At 35.4% G+C, this 23095-nt stretch overlaps 1 protein-coding gene across 1 annotated transcript; it reads right to left on the bottom strand.

Annotated features, from left to right (window-relative positions):
- Nucleotides 1-10306: 10306 nt before the first annotated feature.
- LOC132710676 (pepsin B-like) lies at nucleotides 10307-21843 on the bottom strand. Its single transcript, XM_060687360.2, has 9 exons — nucleotides 21773-21843; nucleotides 21356-21509; nucleotides 19984-20101; nucleotides 18974-19095; nucleotides 17131-17324; nucleotides 15600-15722; nucleotides 13838-13979; nucleotides 13166-13264; nucleotides 10307-10635 (listed from the first exon to the last, which is right to left on the bottom strand). The coding sequence occupies exons 1-9, from the start codon at nucleotides 21841-21843 to the stop codon at nucleotides 10483-10485; spliced, it is 1176 nt and encodes a 391-aa protein (XP_060543343.2). The 3' UTR covers nucleotides 10307-10482.
- Nucleotides 21844-23095: the final 1252 nt, after the last annotated feature.

Here is a 23095-nt window from a genome sequence, read left to right as displayed (position 1 = left end):
TTTATTTAAATAAAAAAAAGAAACAGAGGTGGTGCGGAGACAATAAAGAAGAAACAAAGAAGAAACAGTTTCGGGAGTGACTGTGAGGATTTAAAAACTTTGCAACGGTGGCAGAGCTTCAATGAACAGATACTGTAACTATATTAGAATATTAACTTGCAAATAAATAAAAAACATTGAGGCTCTGGAAGAGGTGTTTAAAATATTTTTAGAAGGCAAATTGAAGGACTTTGGAAACAATTACAAACTAGATGACTGAAAAGACACAAAATGAAGTGAGGATTGCAACGTCTTAAATTCTGGAACCTAATACAACGAAAGAAATTTATTTTATTGTTTGAGAGACTTACTTTATTTGAATTATTTTAATAATATTTTAAATACTTTTATCTATTTATTTGTTTATTTATGTAATACTTAATGTTTTAATATAGAATATAGTATATAATATTATAGCCCAAATAGCATAAGGTTTAGGATTACTTAAGTTTAAATGTTAAATATATACTTTCTAATATAAGTAAGAAAAGTTGGAATATATAAGTTTTGAATAGATATAATATAATACATAGCATATCTGTTTTTTCTTATTTCTGTTTTATCTTATTTCCTATTCTAATAGTTTTTTATGTGACACAATTTAATATTAATTTAAAAATTGATATGGTGTTAAAAGAATGAATTGAAAATGATTATTAATATTGACATATATTGATTTAAATAAGAATAAATATATTAAAATTGATAAAATTTAATAGAGATATAACTAAAGATTTAATAGAATTAATAATATATTTAAATAGAATATTTAATTTAGAAACTGAAATATGACTTGCTGAGATATCATATTTTATCCCTGCTCCTCATTTAAATTTAATTAATCCCTCATATAATGATATTATAGTTTGATTTACAGAAATTAGACTGTATTTGAAAACTAAACAAGTGATATTGGCTTCTGTAATTATCAGAAGGAAAATCTTACTATATACTACAGACAGTGCGTGAAAATTTGGGAACTATTAAATTAGAAAATTAAGATGACAACTACTGGCTCATCAATAATGACAAAACCAGGTAAAAAGGCAATAGCCAATCAAGCAATGTTTATTACATCATCAGCACAACAGAAAACAATAGACACAATGTTACTTCCAGAAAAAGAGAAATCTCCTCAATCAATTAACATCAAAAACATTCACTCAGTATTAGCAATGATACAAGAGAGTATGAACAAAACACAGGAATCAATTGCTGATAATCATCAAGAAAGTAGGAAAAACCATGAGGATTTAAAAATGGACATAGGTGAAATTAAGGATAATCTAAAAAAATGGATAATAAGATGGAGAAAATTCAACAAAATATTGCTAAAAATGAACAACGGATCCAAAATATTGAAGATAAGATGGGCAAAGTAGAAAAAAAGATATAAGAGTCAGAATGTGATCAAACAACAATAAAGAACTGGAAGATTCAATTTCATTTTTAGAAATGGAAAAGGTGTTATTTTACCTAAGATTTCAAAATATAGTGGAAAACAGAGAGGAAGATTTGAGAGATGTAATGGTGGGAATTCTGGCTGAAGCAACGTTAAAGAATAAAAAAGAAATTAATAAGGAAATCGATGAAATCTATAGAGTATTCACAAATTACGCCTGAAGAAACAAGTTACCAAAAGAGGTTCACATTAGATTTGCAAGGAAGTTGGTGAAAGAGGAAATATACAAAAAAATGAGAGAAAAACCAATTATATATAAGGGAAAAGAAATAATTACATTAAAACAAATACCAAGAAGAATAAGAGAAACAAGGAAAAATTATAACTTTCTGACAACAGAATTACACAAACATAAAATAATGTTCCAGTGGTTAACACCAGAGGGACTGCTTGTTTCATGGCAAGATAAAAAATATAAACTTGATACACTAGAGAAAGCACAGCAATTTTTTGATAGCAATTTTTTTTCCTGAGGAAGAACAAGAATCTGAAACACAGCAAGAAATTGCAAATCAGGAGGACAAACTGAGAAAAATACAGCAAGAAGGAAGAAAAAGAGGGGAGAAAGAAAGAATGGAAAGAGAGGGAGCAAGGGATAAAATACAAATTACAGAAAAAAACACTAGGAAAATAAAAACATCAAGAAAATAGAAATTTGAAATGGAGAAAGATTTATCGATTAACATAAATGGACTAAACATTCCATCAAAGAGATCACATATTTTCAGAAATTTATAAAAATTGAAGATAGATATTATAACATTACAAGAAGTTCATATTAAAAAACAACAGCGCAGTTGTTGATGAGGAGGGTAGGACGTTGATGGTTGAAATTGAAACAGAAAAGAAGAAGATATTACCAGTATCACTTTATGCACCAAATGGAACCCAAATTGATTATTTTAAAAAGATGCACAACAAAATTAAGGAACTGGAATAACAAAACATATGCATAATTGGAGATTTTAATGCAATTGTAAACATAGAGAAGGACTATAGGAGTTGTAAACATAATAAATCCAGGAAAAAAACACTTCCAGAAACATTTTATGATATAGTAGAAGAATTTCAATTACAAGATGCCTGGAGGGAACTCAATTATAATAAACAACAATACACATTCTATTCAAATCCACATCAATCGTGGTCCAGAATTGACATGGCTTGGATGACGGCAGAGCTTATAGCAGACATTAAACAAATAGAAATTACAACGAACACATGGGCTGATCATAGCCCCATTGGAATAACATGGAAGGGACACCAAAAGCATAAAAGATGGATGATGGATAGAGATATTATAAATGACAAACAATATGTGGATATAATCCAAAAAGAATTGAAAATATTTCTACAAATTAATGTTAAAGAGCACACCAGTCTACAAAATCTATGGGACACAACCAAGGCATATATCAGAGGCTTAACAATTGCCTATACTGCACAAAAAAATAAAAACAAACAACAAATAAAACAAAATTTACAGACAATATTACATCAATATGAATTAGATCTACAGAAACAGCCATATAACCAAGAAATTAAGGAGAAAATAAATTTAACAAGGCATAAATTAAATTTGATCACAACAACAGAAATAGCAGGAAAAATAAAAATCGCTAAACAAAACCAATTTGAACATGCAAACAAAACCGGACGGTTGTTAGCATATAAATTGAAAATAGAAAAACAGAGGAATATCATAATACAGTTAAAAGATGTAGATGGTTGTTTATACCAGAATATTGAAGACAAAAAACGAATTGCAAAGGAATTTTTCAAAAACTTATACGCAAAGGAAGAGATTAGAGAAAAAAATATCATAGAATATTTAAATAAAATAAAGATTCAAGAATTAGAAGAAGAACATATAGAATTATTGAACAGACAAATCTCAATGTTAGAATTAATAGAAGCGAGGAAGAAACAAAAAAATAACAAGACACCGGGAACAGACGGTATACCAGCAGAGTTTTATAAGACATTCCAACAACCATTAGATGATATATTAATACAAGTTTTCAATGATGCATTAATGGAAGCTGAAATTCCGAAGTCATGGAATAAACAATAATCACATTAATACCAAAACAAGATTCGGATCCCACGGAAATTAAAAATTATAGACCAATTTCTCTTCTCAACGTAGATTATAAACTATTCACATCAATTATAATGCAGAGATTGAAAAACCTAATCAAATACTATATACATCCTGATCAAAATGGTTTTATTCCTGGAAGACAAATTCATAACAATACAAGAACAATTATTGACACTCTGGAATTCTATTTTATTTATAAAAATGATTAAAAAGATATACAACACCCAAACAGCAAAAATACAAATTAATGGAGATACAACTGAACAAATTGATATAAAGAAAGGAGAGAGACAAGGATGCCCATTATCTCCTATATTGTTTATATTAACATTGGAAATATTACTAGAAGAAATCAAGAAAGATACAGAAATAACTGGACTAAAAATAAAAAATCAAGAATATAAACTGCAAGCCTTTGCGGATGATATAGTATTCATTTTAGATAAACCCATACAATCTGGACCAAAATTAATGATAAAAGTACAACAATATGGAGAAGTAGCGGGATTGAAAATTAATAAACAAAAAACTAAAATTTTAACAAAGAATCTTAACAAATATCAAGAAGAAGAATTGGAAAATATATTAGGGATACAAACAGCAAAGAAAGTTAAATACTTAGGAGTATGGATTACAAACAAAATATCAACGTTAAAGGAAGACAATTATATTAAATTGGCTAAACAAATAGAAAAGGATTTGGAAAGATGGGCAAAACTCCAATTATCTCTTTTAGGCAAAATTGCTACCATTAAAATGAATATTCTGCCAAGAGTGTTATACTTATTTAGGGTAATACCAGTAAACCCAGGAAGAACATATTTTAAAGATTTAGACAGAATGATATTAAAATTTATTTGGCAGGGAAAAAAAAGCAAGAATCAAATTAAAACATCTACAAGACAAAAGAGAGAGGGGGGGAATGGGATTGGCAGAGTTATTACAAAGCCTCAGCGTTAATATGGATAAAAGATTGGATCGAACTCAAAAACATAAGAACATTAATATTGGAAGGTTTTGACTTAACAAGGGGATGGCATGCATATCTTTGGGGAGAGAAAATTACAAAACAAGAACAATTTTGCAGACATATTGTAAGAGACAATTTGCTTAAAATATGGAATGAAATCAGAAAATATCACTATGATAGGATTCCTAGGTGGACTTCCATAATGGAAGCACATATTTATCCAAATACAATAGATACAAATAAATTAAAAACATATAAGGACATCTTAAATGAAGAAGGAAAAATAAAAACAAGAGAAGAATTGAGAATGCAAAATGTGGAAATAGAGTGGTGGTCATATTTGCAATTAAAATCCAGATATAAATCTGATATGGAAAAAACTGGAATTCAAATGGAACCAAATCAGTTAGATAAAATTTTATTAGGCCCCAATGAGAAATTAATAACCAAAATTTATAATTTTCTATTGGAATATAAACTAGCAGAGGAAGTAGTTAAAGAGAATATGATCACATGGGCGACAAATTTTGGGTATGCAATAGAATTAAATAAATGGGAAAAATTGTGGAAAAGTATTAATAAATTAACATTATCTGTACCATACAAAGAAAATGCTTATAAATTGTTCTATAGGTGGCATCTACCACCGGCGCGAATTTCTAAAATGTTTCCCGGCAGATCTCCACTCTGTTGGAAATGTAAAGCGCGTAAAGGGACATACTATCATATATGGTGGTCATGTCCCAAAGCTAAAAAATTCTGGAACGATATAAAAATGCAACTGGAACAAACAATAACTCAAAAGGTGCCATTAAAACCAGAAACTTACTTATTAGGAATACCTACAAGCAAATATGAAAAAGAAATAATATATTTAATAACACACATTTTGACTGCAGCAAGAATTATATACGCACAAAATTGGGAACAAGAAGAGGTCCCGACTCAAGAGAAATTAATATCCAAAATTATGGAATGCGCTGAGATGGATAGACTTACCAAGGAGATCCAAGGAAAGGAAGAATCTGAATATTATCTGGTCTGGCAAAAATGGTATAAATGGTTAGAGGGAAGTGGGGAAAAAAAAGAGAAGAAGAAAGAAAGAAAAATTAAATAAAAGAAAAGATATCAATAGAGTAAAATAATTTTTTACATCAAATGAAATTTAAGAAAGAGACACAAGATATCAATAAAATAATATCATTATATAAGGTGAGAGAAATATTGTATATTGAAGAATATAGGATATTGATATTGTAACAATTTAGATATTATAGGTAAATGTTATTAAGATGATGCTTGTTGTAAATTGTTTTACTTGCATTTATAAATGTATTATGTGATTTCTTAAATTAATAAAAGTTTAAAAATTAAAAAAAAATGGCCTCTTCCAAGAATACCTGATGATTATTGACAACTCCCAGCTGTTAATACTGAGCGACGTAGCCAGCCTGGAGTGAAACAGGTTGAGATTCAAATATCCCGCTAATTCTATTGCTAAAGTACTTGTAGAAGATGATTTGACATATACAATATGTGGAAACAGCATTGAATAGAAAATTGCCCAATGTCAAAGTTTGGCTTGCATCTTAAAAAAAACAGCTGGATTTGACCAGCCCCATGTGAGATGGACATTACTGAACTGAATTCACACTGGCCATGGAAGATGTGCTGACTACAGCACATCTGATGTGTGGAGCAAAATAGCATCACTGAATTGTGACTGCGGGACCGAAAATTTCAAACTATCCAACATCAATAACAATAAAATACCTTATGCTACCAGGCTCGTAATTTTAGGATTAGACAATTTAGGACTTCAGCAACAGAGTGGTCAATGCCTGGAATGCATTACCTGACTCTGTGGTTACTTCCCCAAACCCCCATAACTTTAACCTTAGACTGTCTACTGTTGACCTCACCCCATTCTTAAGAGGTCTGTAAGGGGCGTGCATAAGAGCACAAACGTGCCTACCGTCCCTGTCCTAATGTTTCCTCTATTCATATCTATTTTATCTATTCAATTCAGGTTTATACTTTCTCTTTTTCTATGCTATCTTGAACTCCAACATGATATGATCATGTCATCAAAAAATTCCCATTCTTTCTGATACTTCAACAAGCTCTCCCCATTGATTAGAAGCAGGCCTAGTTATAGTTAATTCTCTTGTCTCCTCTTTAAGAGTTTCTTCAAGAAACTGATCAGGTTTTTTTTTTTCCCTCTAAAAGATGAAACAGCAAGATCACTGAGGAATTTTGGGAATCTTGCAGTCTTGGCTGAGATGATTTCAACATATGTTTGGATAATTTATTTTTTATGACCCTATAACCTCTTGCTTCGGGATACAAACTGTTGTGCTTGTTCAAGAATTAATGATTATTGACTTCAAGAAGCATCTTTGCTCAATATCACATAATACATACAACTTACTTATACAGAACAACAAATGTGCATATTACTCTTTTCAATACAGCAAAGAACAATTAACTTAACCAGTTTCAACTTAAACCAATTTTGAACTTTCTACTCTCCAAACATTTGATGTGAGAAGGGGGAAAAGAAGTGACTAATGACTATAAAAATATATTTATGAAGAGAGATGAAAATAAACTTCTAAGAAAACTGCAACTATATATAGCACATTCAAAATGCCTAGGGATGGGTTAGATTACAAAGCTTTCACCCTACTCAAGAAGGCAACATGGCTTATGATATTAAATCATTCTTCTATAGGAGCTGAGAGAAAAAAGCACAATTTCTAGTTGTTGATCTGATTGCACTTTTTATTGTTAAAACACAGTGTGACATACCTATTTCAAATAAAGAAGCATATGGATTTTAATACTTCAAGAAATTCAATTCACAGTTGTATACATCGCTAACCGTCAATAATAGTATTATAAACTTTGTGGATGCAAAGTTAGGGGTTTTGGAGGTTTTTTAGGGTTTGTTTGGTTTTTTTGCAGGAAATAGTAGAGAAGCTCAGAAAGACTACTGTCTTCCACAAATTTCATAAGTTATGACTATTTGCAAATGACAGATACATCCTTCTCAGCAACTGTTGGAAATTTGCCATGCCTGCCGTACTTTGCAAGCATTGTTTAATAACATACAGAAATATACAAGGGAGGTGTCAGGCTCAAACTGAAAACCAGACTGGAACAACTTAAATAAGCTAATAAGAAAAAAACAGAACTGAGAATAAGTAATATCAATTAAAGAATGCAGGAAATATTACCAAAATAAGGTAATCAATTGCAAATATTCAAGAAGTATGCCTCTTTATTTTAAAAAAGAACCCTTTCTACTTCTATTTCTGTTCTATTAGATTAAGTGGCACCTCTTTTGAACAAGCTATGAGATATATAGAGTAGCAATAGCAATAACATTTAGTCTTACATATCATTTATATATGCATTACAAATTACAATGCAGTGAAACAATGTACAGATCTGTAATCTTAACATTGGAGAAACAAAACAATCACTTCACAAAACACATGGCACAACACAGGAGAACAAACCAGTGGTGAAATCTAAAATTTGTTACTACCATTTCTGTGGGTGTGGCTTGGTAGGGGGTGGATAATGTGACTGGGTGGGCGTGGCCAATTTTTTTTTACTTTTAAAACCATTTTTTACATGTAAAACCATGTAAAAAAATGCTTTCAAAAGGCTCTGACAATCCCAGCTGAGTTGCCTGATCGTCAGAGGGTTTTTAAAAAATTCTCTGCCAATCAGGCAACTCAGCTGGGATCATCAGAGCTTGGATCATCATTTAAATGGCTCTGACAATCCAAGCTGAGTTGCCTGATCGGCAGGCAACTCAGCTGGGATCGTCAGAGCTTGGATCATCAGAGCTTGGCTCATCAAAGGCATTTAAAAGAAAAAAAGCCTCTGATGATTGCGTGGCTCAGCTGGGCATGGGGGCGGGGGCAGGGATTTTTGCTACCGGTTCTCCGAACTGCCTGCTGCCATCGCTACCTACTCGCCCGAGCCGGTCCGAACCGGGAGCATTTCACCCCTGGAACAAAACCATCAAGACAAGATTCAGCAGTCCACCTGCATTTGAAAGACAAAAGGGCATTCTTTTGAAGACAGCATAGTCCACATTCTGGACAGAGAGACTACTGGTTTGAAAGAGGGATCAAAGGGACCATCTACATTAAGACTGAACAGTCCTCTCTACAGGGGAGGAGAAATATGACACCACCTATCTCCTGTTTACAACACAATCCTTTCAGCAGTTCAAGAAGGGTCTATAACCATTATGGCGAACCTATGACACACGTGCCACAGGTGGCACATGGAGCCATATCAGTGGGCACGCGAGCATTGCCCTAGCTCAGCTCTGGCATGCATGTGCACCCTGGCCAACTGAGTTTCAGGCCTTCTGGGCCCACCAGAAGTCAGGAAATGGGCCATTTCCGGTCTCCGGAGGGTCTCCAGGGGGGTAGGGAAGGCCCATTTTTTACTCTCCCCAGGCTCCAGAGGCTTTCTAGGAGCTTGGGGAAGGTAAAAACGGAATTCCCCATCTCCCCGGATGCCCTCTGGAGGCCAGAAATGGCATGTTTCCCAACTTCTGGTCCCACCCCCCAAGAAAGCCTCTGGAGCCTGAGGAGGGCAAAAAACAGACCACCAGGCCCATCGTGCCATCGCGTGCCAAAAGCGGGGGGAGCAGGGGGGAGTCACACACACATGTGCGAGGGTAGGGCACATTGAATTATGGGTGTAGGCATGCGTGCAACACCACCACCCCCGCGCGACCCCTGCTTTCGGCACACAATGGCAAAAAGGTTAGCCATCACTGGTCTATAACAACTCGCCACAGCCAACTCACCAGGACCAATTCACCATGGCCATCTCACGACAGCCAACTTGCTGCGGCCAATTCACCTTGGGACAACTTGCCATGCCAACTCACCACAGAACAACTTGCCACGGAACAAAGAGTTACACTAATATCGAAGAAAATGTCCGATAGAATAATTAAAGGGTGCCAAAGAAGGGACCAAGTAAAATGTGAATGACAAAAATTTGAATAACTTTTTAAATTATTTTAAATAAGTAAATGGAATTGTGGAATTGTCTCCTAGCAAGCTATCCCATGTGGCGAGTTGTCCCATTCTGCCCAATTCTGCCCTAAGGTTCATTTGCACTATTCAGGTGATCCTGAGGGCACCAATAAACCTTCAAGTTGCCTCAACAATCTCAGAAGGAGTTCTAACGACTGGATGGTTACAAGGAGTATAAATCCTTCCATCCTCTGCCATTCAGTCACAACTGAAGAAGCTTCTTGGATGAAAAGTGAAATGTCTTCAAAGAAAAACAAAGTCCAGTTGCCTTTTAAAAAGCACCTTTGGGACACGGAAGAAAAGGTTCTTATCTGAAATAAATTCAAACTTCTGATCCAATGAATGGGCCAAAGTCCATTAGGTGGCAGTATTGCAAAACATGTTTCCTCCTGGTAAAACTGCTTCTTGAAAAAACTTTTATTACCAAAATGCTTTATCTCAATTTTGACATTTTGCAGTTAGTATGTATTATTTTCCATTTTCATTTCTCCCATATTTTGAACCAGCTTTCCCCCCCCCCCCTTTTTTTTTCTTACCACAAAAAACAATTGAGAAAAGGATGAATTTCATTGTGGACAAAAAATAGTGTATATTGTGGGAGGAAATCCAAAATATATACATTGTTAAAGAATGAATATTACAAACACCAGTTTGGCATGTTAGAATTTATTTCTTTGTAGCAATGGATCTTAAGTGAACAAACCTCATGTAAAGGAGCTAAGATTGGATGTCAGTTGAGAAACATACAATTTGCTGTATAAATTTAATTTGAAATATTTTGTTGGAATCCAAAAATCAGCTCCATTTATCCAGAAAGAAATTTAGAATTCATTTAGGCTGATGGCGCCAAACCAACCCTGTTGTTTCCCATGTCAAAAATAGAATAATACTCTTTAAGGAAGACATCACCCAGGATCCATAGAGGTTGCCCAGTTGAGGAAGGCATATATGTTGACTCAATTGCAAGCGAACAGTGACCCTCGTTCTGTAAAAGAAAGAAATTGTTTCAGATTGTGCCCTTATTGCAGAAAAGAAGGAACATCAATCATATTTTAATGGAATCTGGATTTGGATTGTGATTAAATTACATGACATAAAAACATTGTCTAACTCAAGCTCTCCACGTTATTATGCAATTGCGTAGGAATATAATTTTCTATGGTTTGCATGAAAGGACATGATACAAAATCCATATTATATATGCTTCAATATGTGTCTGATTCTTATATGTAATAAAGTACTAAAGAAAATACTAGACAGTGCCAAAATGGACAGGTTAATGATGAAAATTAAGGATAAAGAGGAAACGGAGTAATATTTAACTTGGTTAGAGCAGTTAGTAATTTATAATTAAGGATGATCAATAAAATAAAAGTATATATATACTGCTCAAAAAAAATAAAGGGAGCACAAGCAGAAGACATCCGAGATCTGAATGAATGAAATAGCCTTATTAAATACTTTGTTCTTTACATACAGTAGTTTATACACTGCTCAAACAACTAAAGGGAATACAAAACTACTGTATGTAACGAACAAAGTATTTAATAAAGCTATTTCATTCATTCAGATCTCGGATGTCTTCTGCTTGTGTTCCCTTTATTTTTTTGAGCAGTGTGTGTGTGTGTGTGTGTGTGTGTGTGTGTGTGTGTGTATACATACATATATGTAGGTCTTTGATTATTCGGGTTTTCTCCCGCATAAAATTAGAAGTGTCTTGGCCAAAACACTTCCAATTTTACACAGGAGAAAACCTGAATAACCAAAGACCTACATACAAATACCCACGAAAACCTCAGAAAACAAATATACATATACATATACATATACATATACATATACATATACATATACATACATACATACATACATACATACATATATATATATATATATATATATGTTTTCTTTTCTTTTTGTAGGTCTTTATGTGTATTTCTCTTTAGCCAGGTTCTTTCTACGTAAACCAAGATTTTTCTGCAGCCCTAGTTCAGTGAAATCCCAATCCACTACTTTCTAGGCTTTTTTCCCAGCAGCCAGCAAGCTCCCTGCTGCTTCAATGTACACTTGTGCACATTGTGTTCTTCAGTGCGTGCACTTATTTTTCTGTTGGTTTGTCCGATGTATGTGATGGGGCAGGCAGTGCATGGTAAGCATGAGTATATGAAATCCCACGCACCGCCTGCCCCACCACATATATCAGACAAACCAAGAGACGAATAAGTGCACGCATTGAAGAACACAAGAATTCAGTCAGAAAAGAGAAACTAACTTCTTCCCTGGTCCAACACCTTAAAGCCACAGGACATGAAATTGACTTTAAAAAGACCAGAACTATCGCCAAAACTGAACACTTTAACAACAGAATAACCCACACAGCATGAATAAATAAGATGATACCTCCCGCCTACCAGCCATTTGGAAACCCGCCCTTATTGACAAATGAGTCCCTAACACAAAGAATGACACCAGACCCACACTCACGAAAACCACACAGGATGTCACCACAACACATCCACGCAAAAAGCAAACTCAAATCCAACCGATGATGAGGCACGACCACAAACCAGAAGCCAGACCACAGCTGCATCATTAGCCCGTTTAAACCCCTCCAATCCATACATGAAGCAAACTGACACCCACCAGGAAGATGTGGCATGACCATGAACGTGAAGCCAAACAACAGCAATGCAGCTCACCAGCTCAAATCCCCCTGCCACTCAGACTAACCCGAGCACAACCAAGCCCTCACCCAAACAGAACACCCCCCCATCCAATCAGAGCACAGCCAAGCCCCCAACCAATCAGAACACACCTCCACCCAATCAGAACACAGCCAAGCTCCCACCCAATCAGTTCACACCCCCACTGGCAGTTAAAAGGAAGAAACAGCTGCGATCACACATTGCTCCTAGAAGCACGAAGCCGAAAACACCAGCCTGAAGATGACGAATGAGACTTCGTCAAAACGTCGCCAAAACACTTCCAATTTTACGCGGGAGAAAACCCGAATAACCAAAGACCTACATACAAACACCCGCGAAAACCTCAGAAAATATATATATATAAAATTTATATTTTGCTTAAATATAAGTATAAATATTATTGTTTATGTATATAAACAATAATACCATAAACAATATTATTACTGGATTATACTTGATTATAGATTAATGTGTATACACCTAGTGTATAAAACTATGTGAATTTAAAAGAGATATGATATAGATGTTGCAGAAATGGAAAATGCATAATAAAAACATTTTTAAAAAAATAATATGCAGCTGATTCTTCAAGAGCAGCCACCTGTGTCATCTGCAAGTATTCTGACTGAATTATAGAAGGAGGATTACAGATCTGATAGCTCCAAATTAAGGGACATATTTTCTTTACAAATAAAGTAGTATCAGCCTAATGTTATTTCTACATGACGTTATTATTGAGGTATGGAACTTCAATTCATCTTAAAATGAAGTGGTTTCCAATGCACAGAGAATTTAGAAAAGCATACTTACATTGAAGACATAAGCAGAAGGAGGAAGTGGGAACTGGGAACCATTAATGAAAAAGGTAATGGTAGGCATATTCTGGATATTGTTGCAGTCCACCGTATACTGTGAAAGAACAAATGTAAGGGAAGATTAAATTGAGGCAATAAGGGAGGTTGGCCAGGTTACAGCAGCACTATAAACCCTTATCTCTTTTCTTCAGTCTGTCAAACATGCCTTTAAACTGTGCATAAAATGATATTCAGATTATTTATGGCCACTAGAGTAACAGGAAAAATAATTATTTTTGCATTTTTTAAGTAGACTTAAATTTTATACTTCTGAGCTTACTTACCAACCGCTAGCAAAACTCCTTTTTTGCAATTTTAAAAATTGTGTTTTATATTGTTGTAGCTCAACCATGTTCAGGTGTGCACAAAAAGGTACATTGTAAGGAATAGCATGCAACAGCCACACACCCCTGTTATTTTGGAGTAAATACTCCAAAATGCATATAAATGTTCATGTAGATTAAAAAACAAAAACAAGTTCACATCCTATTGTGGAAATCAGCCAAAACAAGCATAAGAACAAGAAAACGAACTGCATGAAATCAAACTTAATAGATTTCTCTAGTCGTAATGGTAACAGTTCCCTGAACAATCACAAAATCTGTTAAAGATTCTTTCCTCTACTTACTGAACCATCGTTAGCTGCATTCACAGCCTGAAGGAACTCCGTTAAATATTGTTGTGGGATAGTTAGCAAAAATGTTCCCGTGTCTATCATGCCCTGGCAGCCTTCACTGCACCAACCAGTAGCCTTGTTGCCAATAGTAAATCTATAGAAACAATAAGGACACAGAATATTACTAAAACCATTACAAACAACTAAAACAGACTACAATTGGTAAAATAAATAAAAGCCTATGTATTCTTAATTTACATACAGCCTTTAATCAGCCATTACTGACCAGCTAGCCCACAAAAGCCACGATGGAAGGCATCAGTTTGAGGAAGGCTGATCAAGACTGTTACATATGCCTAAGAATCAATGGGACACTTAAATGCAGATGCCATACTTCATGGAGGATTACCCATAAATATTGGCACCATAGTTATGACCATGCCTATTGCATAAATATTGGTCAATATTTTACAATTAGAATGTCCACTAAACATTCTGCTGTATTTATAGAAGCAGGCATGAATATTGCAAGTGATCCTTGGAAAGATCTCTACTAGAAATTTTGCAAGCCAATTCCCAGCAAATGTAACAACAACAAAAAAGCTTCAAATATTAGATAGCTTCATGTGTGAGTGAATGTATCTTCTAATCTAGATAGATTTCATACTCCACCGCATATTAAGTTATTTAACATATTTGTTCAGCAGTATAGTTGCTAATTTCAGTAGCATATTCTCCTGAGCAAATATGCTTAGGATTGAATTGTTTATGGGCTTTTATCAAATTTTCTTCATAAATGTGTGCCAACACTCATAAGGCGTTCCATGTTCTTGATGGAATGGTCAATTTTATTTATTCATTATTGATATTTAAAGCCACCTTTTCTTTTCTTTTTCTTTATTTTTTATTTAAACTTGTGGCTTGCAATACTAGGTCTCTGAATACAGTGATGAAAGTAGTTACAAATTTCCGTAATAAGAGACTCACTTGACACTTACATCTCATTCTTTTCTATGATGAAGCCTTTTTTGATAGGTTATTTTAAGATATTTTATTATTCTTAGAAATAAAACATTACTATAATACTACTATATAATTATATATAATTATAATCTAATTATATAATTAGATTTATTAAGATGATTTGATATTATTAATATTGTTACTATTATTGTTGCTGCTGACTTGCTCAATGGACTGTTTGTTGGTTTTATATTTACAATAAGAGCCATGGTGGCGCAGAGGTTGGAATGCAATATTAAGCTAATTCTGCCAACTGCCAGCAGTTCAATTCTGACTGGCTCAAGGCTGACTCAGCCTTCCATCCTTCTGAGGTCAGTAAAATGAGATTGTTGCTGGCAACATGCTGACTCTGTAAACCGCCTTAGAGAGAGCTGTAAAGCAGCATATAAGTCTAAGTGCTATTGCTTTTTACAATATGTTTTATAGCGATCTTCACTCCACCCAATGATGGCAGATACAGTACTAGCCGATTGAGGAGTTGGCTGGCTGGCTAGCTAGCTGGATGGGTGGATGGTGAGAAGTGATATGCCCATCTGTTTTCCAAATTTGTATCCTAGGCAGAACAAGGCCTGTTTTCCTTCCCACAAACATATTTAGAAGTAGAAAAATAAGTATTGGATTAATCAGTTCTGCCAAAACTCTAATACACCTAACCAACAGGTGAGAGGAATTTATTTATAAAGGGTGAAGAAGCAGCTCATTCAAATAAAATGGAATCAGAAATAAATCAGGAAGAAAAGATATTACTTACTCTTGTATACCGATCTGCCAGTAATACTCTCTAGTCACAGGGGCCCAAGTAATTTCCCCAGTATACAACTGGGGGTCCGTGCCTCCCAATATCAGTTCTCCTCCATACTGAACAGTTGGTTGGCTGAGAAGAAAGAGAAAAAATGGGCAAAAGAAAGAGTATTAGCTATAGTTTCTCATCTGCTTGTGGTCTTTTTGTATAGAGTAAACAACCCTAGAATCATTTTCATCAGAAAATATGGCCAGAAAGCGAAAGTAAAAAAAAAAAAAAAAAAAACAGTTGTTGGATAAAATTACAAAATAACAATGAAGTAAACTGAGATTGTTGTGTGTTACTCCTGAATATCCACCCATCTCCAGTTCCCCCATTGATGTACACACGCTTCACTCAACTGCTCACTCCACTGAGAACCATGTTTTTAAAGGCTGTGAAAATTCAACTTTTCACAATTCCAACTGTGAGATAAAAATATAATTAGAGGTACAAATGAGGATACAAATCTTCTTTTTACACTCATACTGTGAATAAAGTAATCCTTAGTATATGTGGTGGAATCAACTGAAACGAGGGAGGTCCCAATAGGAGGAGTTAAGAGATACACTACCTTGGACTCTATAGGGGGGAGGACGTGTATGAGATTAAACATTTAGGATTAAATCAGGCTTTCCCAAGGGAAGGTGGGGAGTTTGGTAAGATCTTTGTTGAACTGGTGAATCAATAATAAACAAACTTCTTGACTTAAACCTTGGAGCTGTTCTGGTTACTTGCACTTAACAACATACCGTATATACTCGAGTATAAGCCGACCCGAATATAAGCCGAGGCACCTAATTTTACCACAAAAAACTGGGAAAACTCATTGACTCCAGTATAAGCCTAGGGTGGGAAATGCAGCAACTACTGGTAAATTTCAAAAATAAAAATAGATACCAATAAAATTACATTAATTGAGGCATCATAATAAAATATAGTGGACTGAGTACAGTAAATAAACGTCACAGCCCTGGAGAAGAGCAGGAGAAGAAGAGCGGCTGCAGGTTGTTGCCCAGTACGGCATGGACAACACAGAGACGGACGGGGTGCAGGAGAAAAGAAGAGCGGTGATATCACCGGTCATTGGACCACCCATAGAGGCTGCAGGCGCCCGCAGATGAGCGGGAGAGACTGGAGAACACCCGCACTGCACCGGAGAACAGGTAAGTAGGACCCTCACTTGAGTATAAACCAAGGGAGGCTTTTTCAGAATAAAAAATGTGCTGAAAAAGTCGGCTTATACATGAGTATATACGGGTAAGTTTTTTAATCAGCAATGATTTAATTCAAAAATAATTTTAAACCTCTTTCTTATCCTGATGCTTCTCCTCTTTTTCAATATCATTCATTACTGGAATGTTGAACTCGATTATATTTGTGATGATGGGATTGAGCCATGGAATACAAATAAATTGCTTTATTCCAGGTAATTCATTCTGGAAGAAAACCATAATTATACTTACATGCTATGGCACAAATATAATATGGTTAATCTTACCGTGAGAAGTAAAAGCTAAAAATGGGTTCAGAAATCTGGTTTTGGCTCATCATCTGGTGCAAGAGTGATCTCCCATCATTTGGAGTAGGATTGGTCAAACCCAAAATCCCATCAAAGTTACTATAGTAGAAGGGATAGTTGTCTTCCTCCACACTCAATCCAAATTGTTGGTTTTGAACTGCAATATTCTGGATCTGAGAGAGAAGATTGAAAAATAGATTTCACTTGTAGTTCATAGCATTGCAACAACTCTGCACTTTCTCTTGAAATTTGCATCTCTTTACCATAAAGATAATGATTCTGCGATTCTATAATAAAGATATACAGGATGGTGAGCATAATATCTTGTTCAAATCAAGCTTGATTTCTGGTGACTTCCATATAGGGGTAAAATGCTCCGATTTGGACCGGATCACCCGATCCGGTAGCGATGGTGGCAGGTAGTTCGGAGAACCGGTAGAAAAAACCCTGCCCCCCCCCACCATGCCGAGCTGAGCCGCACGATCATCAGAGGCTATTTTTTTACTTTTAAAAGCATTTTTTCTACAACATCTTCCGAAGAAAAAATGCTTTTAAAAGTAAAAAAAAAAAAAGCCTCTGATGATCGTGTGGCTCAGCTGGGATCATCAGAGGTTTTTCAAAGCATTTTTTTCTGCAACCTCTTGGCCGAAGAGGTGGTTTAAAAAAATGCTTTGAAAAGTCTCTGGCAACTCCCAGCTGAGTTGCTGATCAGCAGAGGCTTTTCAAAGCATTAGAAAAAATGCTCTGAAAAGTTAAAAAAAAAAGTTGGCCACACCCACCCAGTCACATTAACCCCCCCCACCAAGCCACGCCCACAGAACTGGTAGTAACAAATTTTACATTTCACCCCTGCTTCCGTATCATTTTCTTTGCAATAGCATGGGGATGGTTTGTCACTGTCTAGCAAGGGCAGTGGTGGCTTGCTAAAAGTTGAGGTTATCCATATGTGAAAATGGTCTTGTCCATGGGAAGCAATAAAAGAATCAAGACGTTGTGTTTTTGTTGCTGATCACAAATACAAAAAGGGCAGGGCTTTGATCACATTGCTGCAGTTCTGTTATATTGCCTTTTTTTTTCTTACTCCCCTGCAGATGCTGATGAGAGATACCCCGGTTATATGATAAAAATGTGGAAGAATCTCATTAAGGGTCATTGTCCCGAATGCATTCTATCGTCTTTAGCAAATATGACCACCAATGGTAGCAGATATCTGATTGCCATAATTCATCCTTACAAGATTTCAAGGTTAGTTTATTTTATTGACATTATACCCCAAAGAACTACTTCCATTATGTTTATTCTCTTTAAGGTAAAGGTTCCCCTCGCACATATGTGCTAGTCGTTCCAGATTCTAGCGGGTGGTGCTCATCTGTTTCAAAGCCGAAGAGCCAGCGCTGTCCGAAGACGTCTCCGTGGTCATGTGGCCAGCATGACTAAACACCAAAGGCGCATGGAACGCTGTTACCTTCCCACCAAAGGTGGTCCCTATTTTTCCACTTGCATTTTTTACGTGCTTTCGAACTGCTAGGTTGGCAGAAGCTGGGACAAGTAAAGGGAGCTCACCCCGTTACGTGGCACTAGGGATTCAAACTGCTGAACTGCCGACCTTTTGATCGACAAGGTCAGTGTCTTAGCCACTGAGCCACCGTGTCCCTTCTTATTCTCTTTAGACATGGTCATTTTAATGCTTATTTTATGCATTGGTCCCCTAAAACAGTTATACATATAAATATAAATAAGTAAGACCTAATTCTAATGAATTAATCAGTATAGCATAGTAGTAAGGAATTAATGACTAAAAACTTGGTTAAAATCCACTCACCCGCACAGTATCATAACCTAACATTATACTCAAGCTACCAAATCCATATCTCAGGACATAAGTTTGTTGATTATAGCTGTGATAAGTAGAGGACTGTTTTGGGTCAAAATTTTTATGGTTTCCTACAACAAAACAAGAAAAAAATAGGGAGTAGAAGCTGTCAAACAGATTATGGTTTTTTACAACAAAACAAGAAAAAAATAGAGAATAGAAGCTTTGTTCTATGTGTAGTGAAATATCTTTTTCTTTATACTTAAATCACAACAATCAGTACTTTACTTCACTACCAGCCCACACTTTTTCATTCTCTCATGTTGTAGGAAAAGTCCACATCAAAATTTTAATTGTTTACACTGAAATGGCAAGGGGGTAGAAAGCGTTTGAAAGAGGCATTTTTCAAAAAGACATGCATAAGAAACATCCTTATTAGTACAGGTCAAGAGGTCCCCTTTTGTGGACCCATATCAAAGCAAAACTATGGGCAACATGGCAACTTTAAAATACCCGCCCCAAGGTATTAGGAAGTGCACTTCCAGTGAAAAACCTTTATGTGTAGACCTGATCATGACTCTGGTCATTTTGGCCCAGTGACACATTAAGAATTTTGATTTTTTTTCATAAATTGATTGTCATTTTTGTCCTGGCAAATGAAACACACAGTTATGAAATGGGAAATCCAGTACTGTATTGTAGGCACCAACTATTTTCAATTTTGTAAAAAATAATAATAAGGCTGCAGGTAAGAGCAAACTCAGGTGAAATTGTTTAACCCCCTCAAAGCACCCAAAATGATGGAAAAAGAGCCCAAATGTTCAGCTCTGCTCTCTTCAGTGATCCACTCACTGATTGGAAGGCTGAGTTGGGGTCTGCAACCCAGAAAAGGTTCCTTACCAATGGACATAGTATAAATGGTTTAAAATAAAGGGGAAATATATTTGGTTTTGACAAAAATAAATATTTTTTCTAGAAGCATACATTTAAAACCTTCAGCAAGGGAGTGGACTACTCACCACAGGCCGGTGATCTGCAATATGTAGAAGGTACCCACAGAACACCAGAGCCAGTATCCAAAAGAACAAGAAAATCTTGTGGTGGAGTTCCAATGGATATTTTTCCAAAGTAATAAGACTGTCAAATGAAAATAATTATGAGACAGGTTTTACAAAAACTTTGGAGTAACTAACTAAGTAGGGAAAAACCTCTCCCTGACATTACCTGCCCATCCTTGAGATCAAATAGGAGAGACATCCTCCAGTCCCTTCTCTGAAATGTTGCCATCTAGTGCAGGGGTCTCCAACCTTGGCAACTTTAAGACTTGTGGACTTCAACTTCAAGAATTGAAGTTGAACTCTGGGAGTTGAAGTCCACAAGTCTTAAAGTTGCCAAGGTTGGAGACCCCTGATCTAGTGGGACCTCAAAAGTATCTCTGTGACTACAAGAACCTGTTCTAGGGCTACAAACATTCAGATGGCTACAAAATGACAGCAAAGAGGCACAGTGTACTATTTTCTACCGCCTCACAATCTTCAGATTTTTGCAGCCCAAATCTTGGCAGCCCTAGGAAACTGGATTTTTTTTCTACTCGCACCTTGCCCATTCTCCATGAAAAAGAGAAAAAAAAAACATTTTAAAATCTGAAGGGTTATTTGTCGTTTGAGTGAGTATGAGATGAACAAATAAACCAAACTTTGGTTATGTGTTCATGGAAGAGTGTACACTGTACCATATGATGCTTCTTGTTATTATCAAACAGTGTTTGGATCCAATGTGACTTACTCAGAAGTAAATGGATTTATTATTCCAGTTGTAGACTACCTCACTTCTTTGGGAGTAAGTTATGCACGGACTGCTTGCCTGATTGCTGTCTTTTATTCAATCGGAGTAAACCAATAAAGACAAATTGTAGTCCTAACTCAGAATGCTCACCAGTCATAGTAAAAAAAACAATCCCAAATACATAGTACGTTAAGTTGCTCTTTAACAAGACAGGCATATCTAGATATTATTGTCAGAAAACAGAGGGCCCAATCACATGAGACTTAAAAATACAGAGAACTATTTTTTCCTGAATAATAATCAGAAAAAAATAATAATAATTGCAAAATATGTTGCTGAATAATCAGGTAGCATCAAAAATTGACTTAAATAAATAAATGGATTATGTTCTTTCCTGAATTCAGGCATCAGCAGTCCATTTACAGTTGTTCATAGGAGAAAGGAAAGATGAAATAATTAAGTGATATTTCATTATAGATAAATAACATCCCATTGATTGGTTCTGAGAAGAGCTATCACAATGTGCCAATAATAAACTTAAATGCTAGAGTTACAAAGTCAGATGAAGGAGAGGAAAATACATATTTCTGTGGTTTAAATACTTACGTTCAAATAATTGGTCATTGGTTCATATGTAGCACTGAATTTATTGAACCGATATTTTAATCCAGGATCAATATGGTATTTTTCCAAAAATTCTTCCAACACTCCATGCTCTCTCATATTTTCACGAATGGATTTTCCTTTCTTCAGAATGATTCTACATACCAAGAAAGATAGTCAGAATATCCTTCACTATCACAACTATCTGCATATTTTTAAAATTTTGTTACTAAAAACAATAATATCCTATCAAACAAGTACTACACAAACAAGAGATTAAGCGAAGAAGCAGGAATACTGAGGCTTGCCATAGAAATATAAAAACATAATTTTGCCACCATTTTTTGACTAAAAGCAATGTGCTTTAGATTGTTTCAATTCTATTTTCATTTAATGTATGGTCTTAGCTGAGATGCTCACCTATTGAGTCTACCTTCTGACAGGTGGACACAAACTAATGCCAGGATCAACCACTTCATGATACTTTGCATCTTGGGGAATTATTTCAGGGAATCCAAAAATTTTGCCAACAACTAGGCTGCTGTGACTCCGCTTTTATATCCAAGGCAACTGTTCTCTGCTATTTAATCTCTTTGTTCTTGTGTCCCATATCTCTCTCTTTAATCTTATTATACTAAGCCAATACTAACATACCTTTTCTTATGGATAATAGGAATTAACTTTCCTCTGTTTGAATTACGTTCAATTGAATTTTTGCCCTTGATGTTAAATAAAAGACTAATAGAATTTGGCTTCACAAAGCATTACCTGATAGCAATATCTGATATATATATATATGATAATATATCGAAATGAAAAACTATAATCAATTTCTCCTTGGAAGCTGCTCCCATTGTTTTAAGAAATAATGCAAAATGAATGAATAATCCCAGTTGCTCTAATAAGGATCAGTTGCTCTAGTAAGGTTGGACAAGGTTACTTTTGATTGAATTACATTTTAGAATTCTCAGTTTATGCTTGCTAATTTTTTTGTTGAACCTTGGAAAACTGCATGGTGGTTCTGTCCTGCATGAAAATTGACATTCCAGAACACGACTGTGTCGATTCATCCTTCCATTCCCAGTTGTGAAAGTAAAAGAACCCCAGATTCTTAACTGGAGCCATGTGCCAGAGATGTTTCCAATTTACATTTTCTGCTAGTCCTTCATATATTTTATAAAAACATTTTTCCCATTTCATTTATCTGTGAAATAAGGAGCTTCTTGGATGAGAAGCAAAATGTCTTCAAAGAAAAACAAGGAAGTCCAGTTGCCTCCTGAAAAAGCACCTTTGGGACAACCATGACCTGGATGACTGAGAATCTCTACAGACTTTTAGCTCTGGAGTTCTTTCTGAAAGGATTAAAAAGTGAGAGCCTTAAACATTCAGGGAAGATTTATAAAGTCAGTTTATTTATATAATTATATGATTTCCATTTTTCATATTCTGGGGAAATTATTCTCTCACCACCTTTCTTTATGAGCATGGCCTCGCTCTCAGTTCTACAATACCTGTTGTTCAAAAAGATCTACTGGGAAAATAATTCAATGCAATGTCAAGAATATCCAGGAACCAGGGGTGAAATGCTCCCGGTTCGGACCGGCTCGGGCAAGTAGGTAGCGATGGCAGCGGGCAGTTTGGAGAACCAGTAGCAAAAATCCCTGCCCCCGCTCAGGCAACTCAGCTAGAATCGCCAGAGCCATGTAAAAGAAAAAAACTTTTTTTCTTTTAAATGGCTCTGAT

Source organism: Pantherophis guttatus, chromosome 3 (genome assembly GCF_059756535.1).
Source record: "Pantherophis guttatus breed Tessera chromosome 3, ASM5975653v1, whole genome shotgun sequence".
In the NCBI taxonomy this organism is placed as follows: domain Eukaryota; kingdom Metazoa; phylum Chordata; class Lepidosauria; order Squamata; family Colubridae; genus Pantherophis; species Pantherophis guttatus.
The sequence above is the reverse complement of the archived record's forward strand: the minus strand, read 5'-3'. Positions and strand labels throughout refer to the sequence as shown.

Excerpts from the sequence above, each read along its gene's own strand:
- LOC132710676 (XM_060687360.2), bottom strand. The coding sequence starts at position 21,843 with ATGCAAAGTATCATGAAGTGGTTGATCCTGGCATTAGTTTGTGTCCAC. Across the intron at positions 21,510-21,772 it reads TCAGAAGGTAGACTCAATAG|AATCATTCTGAAGAAAGGAA; the intron begins GTGAGCATCTCA and ends CTTGGTATGTAG. Across the intron at positions 17,325-18,973 it reads TAGGTTATGATACTGTGCGG|ATCCAGAATATTGCAGTTCA; the intron begins GTGAGTGGATTT and ends CTTCTCTCTCAG.